The sequence below is a fragment of the Martes martes genome (assembly GCF_963455335.1).
Source record: "Martes martes genome assembly, chromosome: 5".
NCBI lineage: Eukaryota > Metazoa > Chordata > Mammalia > Carnivora > Mustelidae > Martes > Martes martes.
The window spans coordinates 117,969,236-117,982,524 of record NC_137892.1 but is presented as its reverse complement, the minus strand read 5'-3'; the positions used below and the strand labels follow the sequence as shown (position 1 = coordinate 117,982,524).

The following is a 13,289-nucleotide window of genomic DNA, read 5'->3' as shown; positions in this document are numbered from 1 at the left end:
AGACTTATCTGACCCAAAACACATGAGCAGCCCGTGTTCGAGGCATCAAATCCCACAACACTCTACCCTGCCTCTCTCTCTGCTTTCTGCTGTTTTCCTTTAATCTTCACTTCCTGCCATGCGCTGTGCCGGAGCTAGTAAGTCAGCTGCCAAAGTCCTCCATTCCATCCCTCCCTTCGTCACACACACACACACACACACACACACACACACACACCCACCCCTGTGTGCCTGCAGTGAACTCTAGGAGGCTCCGGAAATACAGTCAGAGGAAATTCAAGGAAGACGTTAAACAGTCCAGTAATTTCACAGCATGTCAAGAGATTGTGGATATGCTGTCTTTGCAAGATACTCCCCGCAAAGGAACCACAGATTGAGGGCTTGGTGATTTCACAAACCGTTTCCTTCCAAAACAGTGGCACCTGCATCCGGCATTGACATGGAAGTGAATTGTTTCATTATGGATAAATGAGGAGTCCACTTACTCATTCTTCTCGAGGTCCAAGATGAATTCTCGCCCCTCGGCCTTTATCCTGAGCTCAGCTCTGTGTGGATGCTGAAAGCAACAACAAAAGAATGTCAGCTCCTAAAAGCAGGGGACGAGGCTCCCGGGAACAGGCACAGGATCCAGCACAGTGCTCTGACATTGATCCACAGGAAGTGAACGAAAAAGGGTCAATTGCATTTCCAGCCCAAACATGAAATGACTTCAACCCCCAAAGGACCCGGTTCCCCTCCCCCATCTGCCTCCTCCTCACACACAAAGGAAAGGAACTCCAGATTGAACTATGATGTAAGTGCTTCCATGCAGGTCTGGTCAAGGCACACACTCGACGATCTTGGACGGTCAATTTTCTGTGCAGTCAGATCTGGATTCCAGGGCTGGCTTTCACACTCCAGTTACATGAAGCTGGGCATGCTACTGAACCACCCTACCGCTCAGCTTCCTTATTTGTAAAACAGATAATAACAGTCAGCCTTATGGGAATCTTGTACCAACTAAGCGACATAGCAAATGTAAATAATTAGTCACAGAGCTGATGCAGAGAAAACCACTGATACTTGTTGGGTATTATCAAAAATACCAGGAGAACACTCTTCCGAGTGAGATCGTATTTTATTTCATTTTGGCTCTCAGTTTCATTTTGGGTCTCAGTTTCCCAACCATTTCAGAGAAGACAGCTGGGAGAAGATACATTTTACACATGAGAAAAACTTATCGATGGCCAAAGAGCAGCACACCCAGAAGAGATCACATAAGATATCATACAGATGGCCCATAAGCACGAAAAACATGTTCAACATCAGTGGTAACTGCTCCCCACCAAAAAGGAAAAATTTTTAAAGATACCTTAAAAAAAAAAACAAAACACAGTGACAGAGATTTTTAAAAACCCATAAATCACAGTGAGCACACTGAAAAATAGGCACTCTCATACCCTACCAGTAAGAACTTAAATTGATACCAACTCAGTGTTAAATAATTTGACAGATGGACAAGAGTTTTTAAATGTTTAGACAAAACTCTGTCCGAAGAGAACAAACGGAAACAGGCAAAGGTTTATACACAGGGATGCTCATTACTTATAATAATGGCTAATGAAGTATAATTTGAATGTCCAAAAATAGGAGACTAGTTATGTAAATGATGACCAATCATATGACAAAGCACTCAACAGTCATTAAAAACAATGACTTGAAATAATTTTTAAACTATCAAGAAAGTAGACATGATAATTATTAAGCACACAGAGGCTCAAAACAACATATATATTTTATTTAAATATACTTTTGTAGAATGAAATAATCAAAAGGTTACCATAGTGACCTCTCAGCAGTAGTACCATGGGTTAATTTTATTTTCTTTGTGGATCTTTCCATGTTTTTAGAATTGCTTTGATATTTTAAGTAAGGGACTTTTCATCTCTTTTTACCTTACTATTGTGGAAAATTATATAACGAATGAATTGTTGAACACTACAACAAAAACTTATGATGTACTATATGCTGGCTAACTGAACATAAAAAAATAAAAAATTTTAAAAATGTTTAAAAATTTAAAAAAAGGAAAAAAATTTCAAGTCATAATAAACTTCCATGCTTCGACAGTTCAGCTTGAGGTGGTTGAGCTTATTTTGAAGGTAAAGTTATTTATTTAAAATGAAATACTTACATTTTTAAGCATATTAAAAACAGGCTCAATTCTTTGGTGTGTTTTAAATACATGTTCGCTAACTTGAGACCAAGGAACTAATAAATTCCTGAAGTTGACCCCAAAGCTTAGTTTCAGCATCGGAGAAAGTGGGTCCGCTGCTTTGCCACCCCTGGTTGGGGGCCTTCCTCTTCCAAGCACACTCCTCTTTTTATTTACCCCAAATTGCACTTCCTTTTAGGGTCCTAGGCACTGGGCATCCCTGAAACATTCAGGCCACCAAGGGCTCCAACGAGAACATTCTGATCCAGGAAGCTTGGGCAACTCTGTCCTTTACTATTTTTGTATGAATTCATCCTATTGACTTCTCTTTAAAAAGGACATTTCAAAACCATGGGGAGAGGAAGTTAGGTGGTTGTTTGCCCAATAACTTTCACTAAGGGATCCACATCCCTGTCTCTAACACCCTGATTCAGCTCTGATAACTCCTATTCTGGTTGCTGAGGCTTTGCCACTTTAAGCCGGATATTCCAGAAGACGGACCCCGTCCAGTCACATTAAGCATCAGGGACACAGTCGCAAGTGGGCATCTGAGGAAGAGTACACAGCAACAGAGCTGTAGCAATTCCCTTATTTCAAGCAGCAGATGTCCACGTGACAGTCCACACAAAAAAGGAAAGTTGACATCAAATCAAACACTGTCACCTCTCCTCCAAAGAGACACAAGCTGCAACATGAGTACAAATGCCTACAAGTGGGTAATCCAAAAATATTTCTCTCTGGTGTGGAAGATGCTCAGACAGTGATATTTAAAATATGTTGTCCCTTGTTTCCAAGGGACATTTCAAGCAAAACAATGAAACAGTTCTATCAGGATCTATGGATCTCCCCCCTGCTGAGCTTTTCCCTTGCAATTCCACTCAGTGCTAGGAAGAAGCAAGCTCACCTCTCCTAGGAGGTGGAGGGAGCTGACCTGCTGGTTATACGTCCCCACGGGGAAAGGTTAAAATTCCTTTCTCTTTAGGGGTAGATTAAATAGATCTTCAGCTTCACAGGGTATTAGAAACCTGTCCCGTGTATGTGCACCTGCCACTTAAGATCTAGTACAATACTTACTATACAGTGAGTGTTCAATTAATGTTTGGTGAATGAATTAATTACAGAAATGAGAATAAGAGGCCTGACCGAAATCTACCTTCTACACTCTCTCTGACATTCATTCATTCGCTCATTCAACAAGTACTTCTGGCACCAGGCACTGTGCTGACTATTCCTATAAAATACAGTGACCCAGATTCTGGGCAGACAATGGCTAGGAATAAAGACAGGATCTGGAGCTCCACTTTGTTTCTCGGGCCCTTCCTGAGGATGCCAGGCATCCCACATCTGGAAGGAACAAAGAACCTCTACAGAAAGTATTGGATCCATTCCTCAAGCAATAAGAGATATGTTGGACTATCCAAGATCCTAATTTTTAAAAATAACCTGCTCTAGGAAGGCCATCCATCAATCTGTCTAGATTTTTCCTGAAGCTATTTTCAGCCTTTCCTACTATTGGATGAAATGAGGTCCACGCATTTATTGTCTTTAGGATAAAATGTTACTTTCATTTCTCCCAAATTTTTTGCTGGAAATTCCCTTAATAAATTCAAATGGAAGCATTTTGGACATGTGTGTATTACCCTAGCCATAACTTCAAGGATTCCAGGCATTTCTCCTCTCCATTTCTGACATTTTCCTGACACAGTTCTCTCTCCATTCTCTTCTACTATAATCTTGCTTTTTTATGTGCTGCCCAATAAATCATGGACCTTTTGAGCCCCAAAGGACCTTATTAACTATTGCTTCTCCCCAGCCCTCTTTACTGCTATCCCCTAGAATCCCTATTTTATAAATGAGGAATCTGAAGTTCAGAAAGGGGAAGATCCCATAGCTGGTTACTGGCACACAGCAATTGTCCTCCTTTCTAGCTCTTTCATGTCTCACTTGAACTGTAAAGACCAGAACCACAAAGAATATCCTGGATGGACAGGTCCTCTTTGCATAACAGGTTAATGTTTTCTGTCTTGTTCCCAATCCCCATGATAAAGCCTGTGCATTTTCCTGGTGTCACAGCCCAAGGAGACTATTGCATTTTAAGATATATCCCCCAGTATGAGATTCCTCCCTTGTCTCTTAAAAATAGCTTGAATTATTATTTTTCTCTCCAAGGACATTATCTCATCAATAAGGTGAAGCATGTATTATATAAAGCAAAGATAACAGTGACAATATTTAATCAATTCCATTTGAGAGCTGGTGATTTTTGTGACACGTATTTGCACTTAGCTTGTGTCAGCATTAATAATTTTCATTTCCTCAACTAATAGCATTTGGAAGTGTTCTAGAAGTTTGTCACACAATGAAGGAAAGTCCCATCTGGGATTTTCAAAACCAATGCACAGAGAGGACAGAGTAGGCCTGAAACAGAACTAATAGCAATGACCGGACTTCCAGGAAAGTTGAGAAGGAGGCCCCGCAGGTCACAGAATGGACTTGTCAGCTCCTGCCTCTGAAAACGAGATATTTTGTGTCTTACCTTTTCTTTGGTGGGGCTTTCTGCAGTCTTCCACTGAGGTATTATTCGTTCATGCTGTAGCTGGGGGCTGCCTTCCCCATTTCCTCCTGCCAAAACAGGATGCACAAGCATTGGAATTTCAGAATTCTGCACCCCAGCTAAGCTAAGCATGCACTGCCAACTGGAACAACCTCCTTCCTGGGTCATTAGACTACCTGCTGGATGCCAGGCTCTTGGCACTTACTGTAAGTCAGGCACTGTTAGCTGTTGGCCATATAGTGGTAAATAAGGAAAACAAGGTCTCTGTAGTCCTCACAGTTTACCTTCTAGAGGTGGGAGATGCACGATACACATATATTCTCAAATGGCCAGTAGGGTCATGGAATAAAGAGACACCGAAGAGGAGGTGCCTATTTTAGACTGGATGGTGAGCAAAGATGGCATTTGAGACCTGAGAGACCGGAAGAAGGCAGCCATGAAAAGACCTGGGGGAAGAGTGCCCCCAGGGAGAATGACCAGCAAGGGCAATGGTCCTGCCTGAGCGGAAGGTGACTTGGCCCGTTTAAGGAACATGCAGAAGGCAGAGCTAGCTAGAATCTAGTAAGTGAACAGGGAAGCTGATAGGAGACACGGTCAGCAAAACAGCCATGGTTCTGAGATCCCAGAGGCCATGGCAAGTGTCTGGATTTTATTATAAATAGTCTTGGAAGGCACTGGAGGGTTTAGACACAGAGCAATATGATCTGTATTCAGGTTTTTAAAAGATCATTTGGCCTGCTGGGTGGAGATGGGGGGGTCCACTGGGGGAGGGGTGGGCATAAGAATAGAAGCAAGAAGGCAAGTCTGGGGACCTGGTGAGAGATGACGGTGGCTCAGACTAAAATGAGCTCAGTAAAGAGGAATGAAGTGGTCAGATTCTGGGTATGTTCTGGAAATCAGGTCCATGGGTTTTTCCCCCTGAGCTGCAGTTTGCTCATCTGTCATATGAAGACAGTGACACCAGCCTGCCTATTCACAGCAGTACTGGACAGAGTCACCACGAAACTGCTCCCACATCCACAAAGCATCATCACACTACCCTGAGCTTCCTAACGGCAAGTCTGCTTTTGTGGATCACTTCCTACTTTCTTAATCACTATCAATCAACCCTTGTCATCCTCAAGACAAGGCAGGTAGCAGGACTTCTATTTTCCAAGAAAGGTGAGCTGAAACTTGTTTGGGGAAAGACTTGTTCTACATACTGCCGACCTCAAAATACTTTTTGCAGATAACCTTAATAAAGCGGTAATTCCCCAAGACCTAGACAAATTAGTCTCCACAAGAAGGGACCAAATCCATAGGACTCCTGGGGTGGGAGTGAGGATTTCAAAATCTGTTCTTTTTTTCTTTTTTTAATTTTTTTAAATTAACATGTAATGTATTATTAGCCCCAGGGGTACAGGTCTGTGAATCACCAGGTTTACACACTTCACAGCACTCACCATAGCACATACCTTCCCCAATGCAAAATCTATTCTCTCTAAATCAACCACATTGATCACATAGAATACAATAAATGGCATGAAAGCTGGCCACAGTTGTGCTGGTAAAATGGCAGGATTATGAGTGATTAATGTTCCTTTCAGATTACTGATAGGATGTATTCTCAGTCAAAATACATCTGAAAAATAATCCCATTAGACAAGCATTAGTTTCATCGTACTAGTAAAAATCAGAAGCAATGCATTCATTTATTCATAATGTGTTTTCTGAATGCTTAACTAGCTACCAAGTACTACGCTTGATATTCATGGGGGAACCAGAGAGGCATATTCCTGCTCTGGTGGTTCTGGTAAGTCTAGATTCTTTACAATAAAAAGGAATTATATGATATTTAATGGAATGTTTAAAGGAATGAAATTATCTTTATGATTGCCAAAAAAGTATGGAGAGCAAGGCCAAATAATAGAAGCACACAGTACATCTTAAGAAAAATTGTTCAAAACTAGCAAATGAGGCAAAAAGCAAGCAGGATGTCCTTCCAATGTCACATTGGAGCACTGTTGAAGAGGCCCTCCCACTGATCACCACATTTTTCTAGGGGAATGCCCCTTGGTTTGACTTTTTAAATTTACAACAAATCAAAAAACCATACTCTGTGAAGTTACATGTTAACTGTAGATTTTTGTCTGGTAGAGATGCAAATGACTTTCATATTATAGAAAGAGAACTAAGAATTAAGGTTCCTTCACCCTATGGGGGCATTGACCACTTTGTATCTGGACCAGCACGCGACTTCAACCTTTTCTCAGATGCTTGTACCGCTCATTCCTCTTGTGCTTTGCAGCAGCTTCACCATTCTACTCACCACCTCATTAATGAAATGAAGCAATGTCCCCCTCCCTCTCCCACTCATCCTATATTTGTATGTTATGTTTTCAACTTTTTGAAAATTACACTTCTGCGATTTCTTGATGTAATCTACAGTCATTAAAATCATGTTTTTGGAGACTGTAACGATGTGGGCTCATAATGTGAAATGGAGAATGCAAGGCACAAAACTGTACATATGGTATGGTTCCAATTTTATCAATATATATTTATAGGAACACACACATCAAGACTGGAGAGGAGAGACTAAGAAAGCAGCGGAAAGAGAAGCCAAAAGCAGAAAAACAGTGAAAACAGAGAAAAGCAAGCCAGGGAGGGGACCGGCTGTTTTCTGCTTGCTCTGGGTCTCCCGGACCCCCACCACCTCCCGGGGCGCACAACGTGGGAACAAAGCCCGGACTCCCAGGCTGCGCGACCGGGGGGAAGGAGCCTCGCGGAGTTGCACGGGGCGACTCCCAGGTCCTCGGGCCCCCCAGCCCACCCGCCTTCATCCTCCCCCAGACCCCCTCCCGGTACCCCGCCACTTACTTCTGGTCCACCCCTGCAGGGCGAGCGCCAGCAGGCAGAGCCGGACGGCGCCCACGCCCCCGGGCATGGTGGCAGCGGCCCCTCGCGCGCTCCGTGTTCACAAGCACGCGGCCATGCCAGCCCCCCGGCCAGGCGGCGGCGCGTCTGGAGCCCACTGCTCGCCCAGCGCCTCCCAGCCCGGCTCCCAGCCATCGGCAGCGACGCTCCGCCCTCAGCTCCGCAAGGCTCCGCCGCGGGGTGGAGGAGGGGACGCGCCCGCCAAGATGGGGGCGGGAGGGACCGCCGGGAAGGAGCCCGGGGGACCCCTGGGAGCCGGGTCGACTCAGGTGATGGGGAGCAGCGGAGGGAGGGTCCGAGCCCCCGGAGGGGCAGGCTTCACGGTGGGCGCGGCCTGGGGAGGGTCGGAGGCTCGGGCTTCTAGGAGTTAAACTGGACCCCTCTCTGCACTGGGGGCCGTTTCCTCTGTCCCGCACTGTGCTAGACGTCTTGGGTGACACCCAGACGCTGCTCACCCAGCACCCAGTGCCTCAGAGGCCGCTACTCTTGGAGGCTGGCTCTGAAAGAGTTAACCGAACCACCAGGCACAAAGAGCTAAGTGCTATATGGAGTTGTTTTCTTAGCAAGACACAAATCAAGGAGCCAGTCCTCTGACTGGGAGGAGGAGGGTAGTGGAGAGAGGATTCCCAGTGGAGAAGACAGCTGCGCTCTGGAGGAAAAGAAATGGAGCATCAGGCAGACAAAACGGAATAGACAAATATACTAGGGCAGCAAAGCCTAGGGGCTGTATTGGGGGGAAAAACAAAATTAGGTAAAGTTAGAATTTAGGGCTTTGGAGGGAAATGAAGGGAGATGAAGCCTGAAAATAATAATAAGGATCTTACTTGCTGAGGACTTAACTATCTGCTAGAATAAGGGGCAGGGGGGGAGGCAACTAAGATGGATACAGCCTTTTCTAAGTGCCAGAAACTGTCCTTGGCACTTTGCATACATTAACTTAATTAAGTAATGAATCTAGGAAAATACCTACCTTTATTGTCCTTTAAAATGTGCTGGGGACTCCGGATACATCATCTCTTAATTAACCCAGTAATCCCTGGGGTAGGTACTATTATTCTGTTTTAGAGATGAGAAAACCAAACTTGTGCAAGGTCACGCAACTAATGTCAGAGTCTAGATTTGAGGCCACATCTGTATAACTTCAGAGCCTGATGCAGCACACTTTATTTTACAGATGGATAATGATAATCAGAGAGAAGTGGCTTGCCTAAGATCCCTTAGCAAGTTTTGGCCAAGCCTGGTTCTAGAAACCAAGCTTCAGACCTCTTGTCATCTGTTCCTTTCACTGAGCCTCTTTCTTCAAACCGAGGTTTGCACAAGTCAACAAAATGCTGTGTATTGGGACGGGCAAGACACTCCTGAAGATGATGACTAGGTAGGTGGGTCTGTCAAAACCACTGGGCACCCATGGGATAAATAAAAGATATGGTCTTGCCATTGATGTATTTAGAGGCCGTATTGGTCGGCTTGAGCTGCCGTAACAAAATACCACAGACTGGGGGGCTTAAACAACCGAACTTATTTTTGCACAGTTCCGGAAAGCTAGAAGTTCAAGATTCAGGTGCTAGCTCTTCTCTCTGCCTCTTCTTAGAAGGGCACTAATTCCATCAAGTCAGAGCCCCACCCTTATGATCTCATTTAATCTTTATTACCTCTGTATAGGCCCCATTGCCAAAAACAGTCACCGTGGGGGTTAGGGCTCCAACATGTGAATTTGAGGGAGACCCAGTCCATAACATTTTCCTTTGACCCCACCCCCTAAAATTCATGTGCTCATTGTATAGAAAATACATTTACGCTATCCCAACAGCCCCAAAAGTCTGAGCCCATTCTAGCATGAATTCCAAGTCCAAAGTCTCATCTAAATATCACCAAAATCAGATATGGATGAAATTCCAAGCATGATTTATCCTGAGGCAAAATGCCTCTCTACCTGGACACCAGATAACTTATGTGCTTCCAAAATATAGGTATAAGATAGACATTCCCATTCCAAGAGGGAGAAATCAGAAAGAGGGAAGGGGTGACAGGTCCCAGACAAATCCCCCAAAACCTAGCAAGGCAAATTCCACCAGATCTTAAACCTCTAGAATAATACTTTAGCTGAATTTTCTGCCACCTGGACCCACTGGGGCAGTACTGTCATCCCTCTGCCCTAGGCAGTAGCCCCACTACCTGGACTCTGGGCAGCAACCCCATCCCTGTGACTTTTTGGTGCAGCCCTGCATCTGAAGCACATGGCAGGGATGGCCCAACTCCCTGAAACCAAGAGTAGGCCTTACCCTCTGAACCTGAGAAGGATATAGCCTTGCCCTCTGGGCTGAGTGCCCCAGGCATATAGTGGGAATGGCAGCCCTGATGATCTCTGAATCACCTTCAAGCTCATTCATCCCGTCTCTTGAAGAATAAAGCATATTCACTGCCAAATAGCTCAGCCATCCTGTACTGTAGAATCCTGGAAGTCCAACAGCCTTCTTTATTTTGTCCCTTCTTTGTTCCCTTTGGTCCAAAGTGGCAGTGTCTCTTGCTGGTATACCTCTCATCTCTATTACCGGTTTCTGCTGAGATGTCTGATGAACTGCGTGGGGGACCTCCTTCTAGAGTTGTTGGCCAGGCACACCCTTGGTGTCCTCCCTAAGACATGCATTCTTGGTTGTTTTTGTTTGTCTGTTTGTTTTGGGTTTTTGTTGTTGTTGTTGTTGTTTGGTTTTTGCCACATGGGTGGGCTGAGAATTTTCCAAATCTTCAAATTCTGGTTCCTTTTTTGCTTAGCAGTCCCTTCCATTTATCCCTCTCCTCTCATGTTTCATTATAAACCACAAGGAGAAATCAGGCCACACCTTCAACACTTCGCTTAGAAATCTCTTTAGCTAAATATCTGAGTTCATACTTGCAATTTCCACTTTCCATAAAACACTGCAACATGGTTCAGCCAAGTTCTTTGCCACTTTGCGGTTAGGATCACCTTTCTGCCAGTTTCCATTTCCATGTTCTGCATTTCCATGTGACACCTCACCAGAATCACCTTTAAGGTTCACAGTTCTACCAACATTCTGTCCATGATGATGTGTGTCTTCTCTAAAATAATAGATGCTTTCTTTAATAGCTCTTCTCTTTTCTTCCTTAGCCCTAACCAGAACTATCTTTAACACTTGGTTTCTAGGGGCACCTGGGTGGCTCAGTGGGTTAAAGCCTCTGCCTTCGGCTCAGGTCATGATCCCAGGGTCCTGGGATCGAGCCCCACATCGGGCTCTCTGCTCAGCAGGGAGCCTGCTTCCTCCTCTCTCCTCTCTCTGCCTGCCTCACTGCCTACTTGTGATCTCTGTCTGTCACATAAATAATAAAAAATAAAATCTTTAAAAAAAAAAAAAAAAAACTTGATTTCTACCAACAGTCCCTTTAAGGCCACCTAGGTGTTTTTCCTAACATGTACCCCAAATCTTATCCAGCCTCTGCCTATTACCCAGTTCCAAAAACACTTCCACATTTTTAGGCATTTGTTACAGCAACAACCACACCCCACACCCCAACGTCTTGGTACCAAAATCTGTATTAGTCTGCTAAGGCTGCCATAACAGAAAATCACAGACTGGGTGCTTAAACAACAGAAATGTATTTTCTCACAGTTCTGGAGGCTGAAATTCCGAGATCTAGGTGTCAGCAGGGTTGATTTCTAATGAGGCCTCTCTTCCTGGCTTGTAGAGAGCCACCTTCTGCTGTGTCCTCTTGTGGCCTCTTCTCTGTGTGTGTGCAGAAAGAGAGAGAGCGAGCTCTGGTCTTCCTCTTCTTATAAGGACACTAATCCTACCAGATCAGGGCCCCATCCTATGACTTCATTTAATCTTTTTTACCTCCTTATAGGCCCTGTCTCCAAATATAGTCACATTGCAGGTTAGGGCTTCAACATATGGATGGGGCATGGGGGGTGGTGTGTGGATACATAATTCACTCCATAACAGGGGCTTTTACCTTAGAACCATGAGATGAGAATACTAGCCCCAGCTCTCTCCAACAAGCTCTGTGACTTTGGGTAAGTCACTTCTTTCTGGGCCTGAGTTTCTAACCAATGACCTGGGAATGGTAATGGTTGTCCCAACCCATTTCATCCAGAAGCTGTGAGAAGATATTGAGGTAATTAATGCAGTGAAAGTGCTCTGCCTGGTGAAAAACATAGGTGCCAAGTCTCACTGATTCTATGGACAATATACTTGCAAAAGGCATACAAACTCTGTACCTGAAATTTGCTTCCATTTGGTGGCATTCAGGGAACAATATTTAATCAGCATGTGCCCCTGAAAATTGGGCAGTAGCTCACAAGAGAAAAGGTCACGTGGTTACTGCACTGACCAAGTACTGAGAGAGTTCCCAGTTCTGTCTCTCATCTACCCCCCTCCATACTTACACAGACACAAACATACAAACAACTTTTGACCCCATAGAAGACTTTCCATTTTTTTGTAAAGAATATATTTGTTGTTTTTAAAGAATACTACATCTCTGTGTAATCTTTAAAATACTCTTGACATTTAACCTAGTAATTACATTTCTGGGAAACTATCCTAAAAAAACAATCTACAAGATTTATGGACCAGAATGTTAATAGTGGTGTTATTTATAATAGTGAAAATATTGGAAACGACCTAAATATGCAACTGTGAAGGAGCAGTTAATAAATTGTAGAATATCTATATGATGGATTGTTATATACCGATTTAAAATAATGTTTATGAAGAGTTCATGCTCTGATTTTAAGTGAAAAAAAAGCAGGGTCCAAAATTACATTTATGTATGATCTCAGCTATATAAATAAAAGACATTTTTTTAAAAAAGACTAGAAGGAAATGTGCCAAAATGTTAGCAATATTTACCTCTGGGTGGTGAGACTATGAATGGATGAAGCTTTTTTTGTTTAAGTTGGTTTCTTGGGTTTTGTTTGTCTTTTTTTTTTTTTTTGCCTCTTCCATTTTTTATAATAATTCCATATTACTTTATTAATGGGAGAGTGTGGGCAAATAGCAAGCATAGGAAAGGATCCCAAGAGGAATCACGGTTTACCCTGGTGTCTTACACAGAGTTTTGCATGCTTGACTCTCTCCTCTGATGTTAGGGAAACTGAGATAGAGTTAAAACAACCAGTTCCAAATTTAGGGAGTTCAGGTGACCAGGTCACTGTTCCTCTCTAGCTCCAGTATTTGGTCACGGTTAGGAGAGATGGCCATCACACCAGCGTTTAATTCCCTTTGCTATTCTTTACAGTTGAGTGACCAGGGGTAAATAAACTTTTCTATAACGGCTCCTAGCTCACAGGGCTTTTGTGAGGTTTAAATGGGTGCTTAGAATAACACCTCTCACAAAGTAAGTAGTCCATTAAATACTAGCTTTTGTTATCCTCATTCTACTGCTATTATGTACAGGGATAAGGAGTGTATTCCTAATGCTTAGCTTGTCCTTTTAATTGTGTAATTTGTGAAAAGCCTAATTATATGCTTGTTCTTTAATTATTATCAAAGATAATGATCATGTTATACCATAATTTTCTTTTTCTTACCCCACTCCCACTATGTTGTGAATCCTTTGTGAATAGGAGATGCCCTGACTCTTTTCTCATCCCCCTAGCATTTGGAA

General features: G+C 43.5%; 1 protein-coding gene and 1 long non-coding RNA gene across 2 annotated transcripts in view; one reads left to right on the top strand and one right to left on the bottom strand.

The window, feature by feature from the left end:
- The window catches only part of ADAM19 (ADAM metallopeptidase domain 19), a 79,968-nt gene extending 72,197 nt beyond the window's left edge, over positions 1 to 7,771 (bottom strand). The window contains exons 1-3 of the mRNA XM_080803770.1: positions 7,608 to 7,771; positions 4,731 to 4,816; positions 486 to 556 (exon numbers count right to left, since the gene is read on the bottom strand). Coding sequence (XP_080659896.1) covers positions 486 to 556; positions 4,731 to 4,816; positions 7,608 to 7,674 — 224 coding nt within the window. The 5' untranslated portion in view covers positions 7,675 to 7,771. The remainder of the gene's footprint in view (positions 1 to 485; positions 557 to 4,730; positions 4,817 to 7,607) is intronic.
- A 62-nt stretch (positions 7,772 to 7,833) lies between these two features.
- LOC308342987 overlaps positions 7,834 to 13,289 on the top strand; it is a 31,972-nt gene continuing 26,516 nt past the window's right edge. The window contains exons 1-2 of the long non-coding RNA XR_013966835.1: positions 7,834 to 7,933; positions 8,839 to 9,039. This is a non-coding gene — a long non-coding RNA (uncharacterized lncRNA). The remainder of the gene's footprint in view (positions 7,934 to 8,838; positions 9,040 to 13,289) is intronic.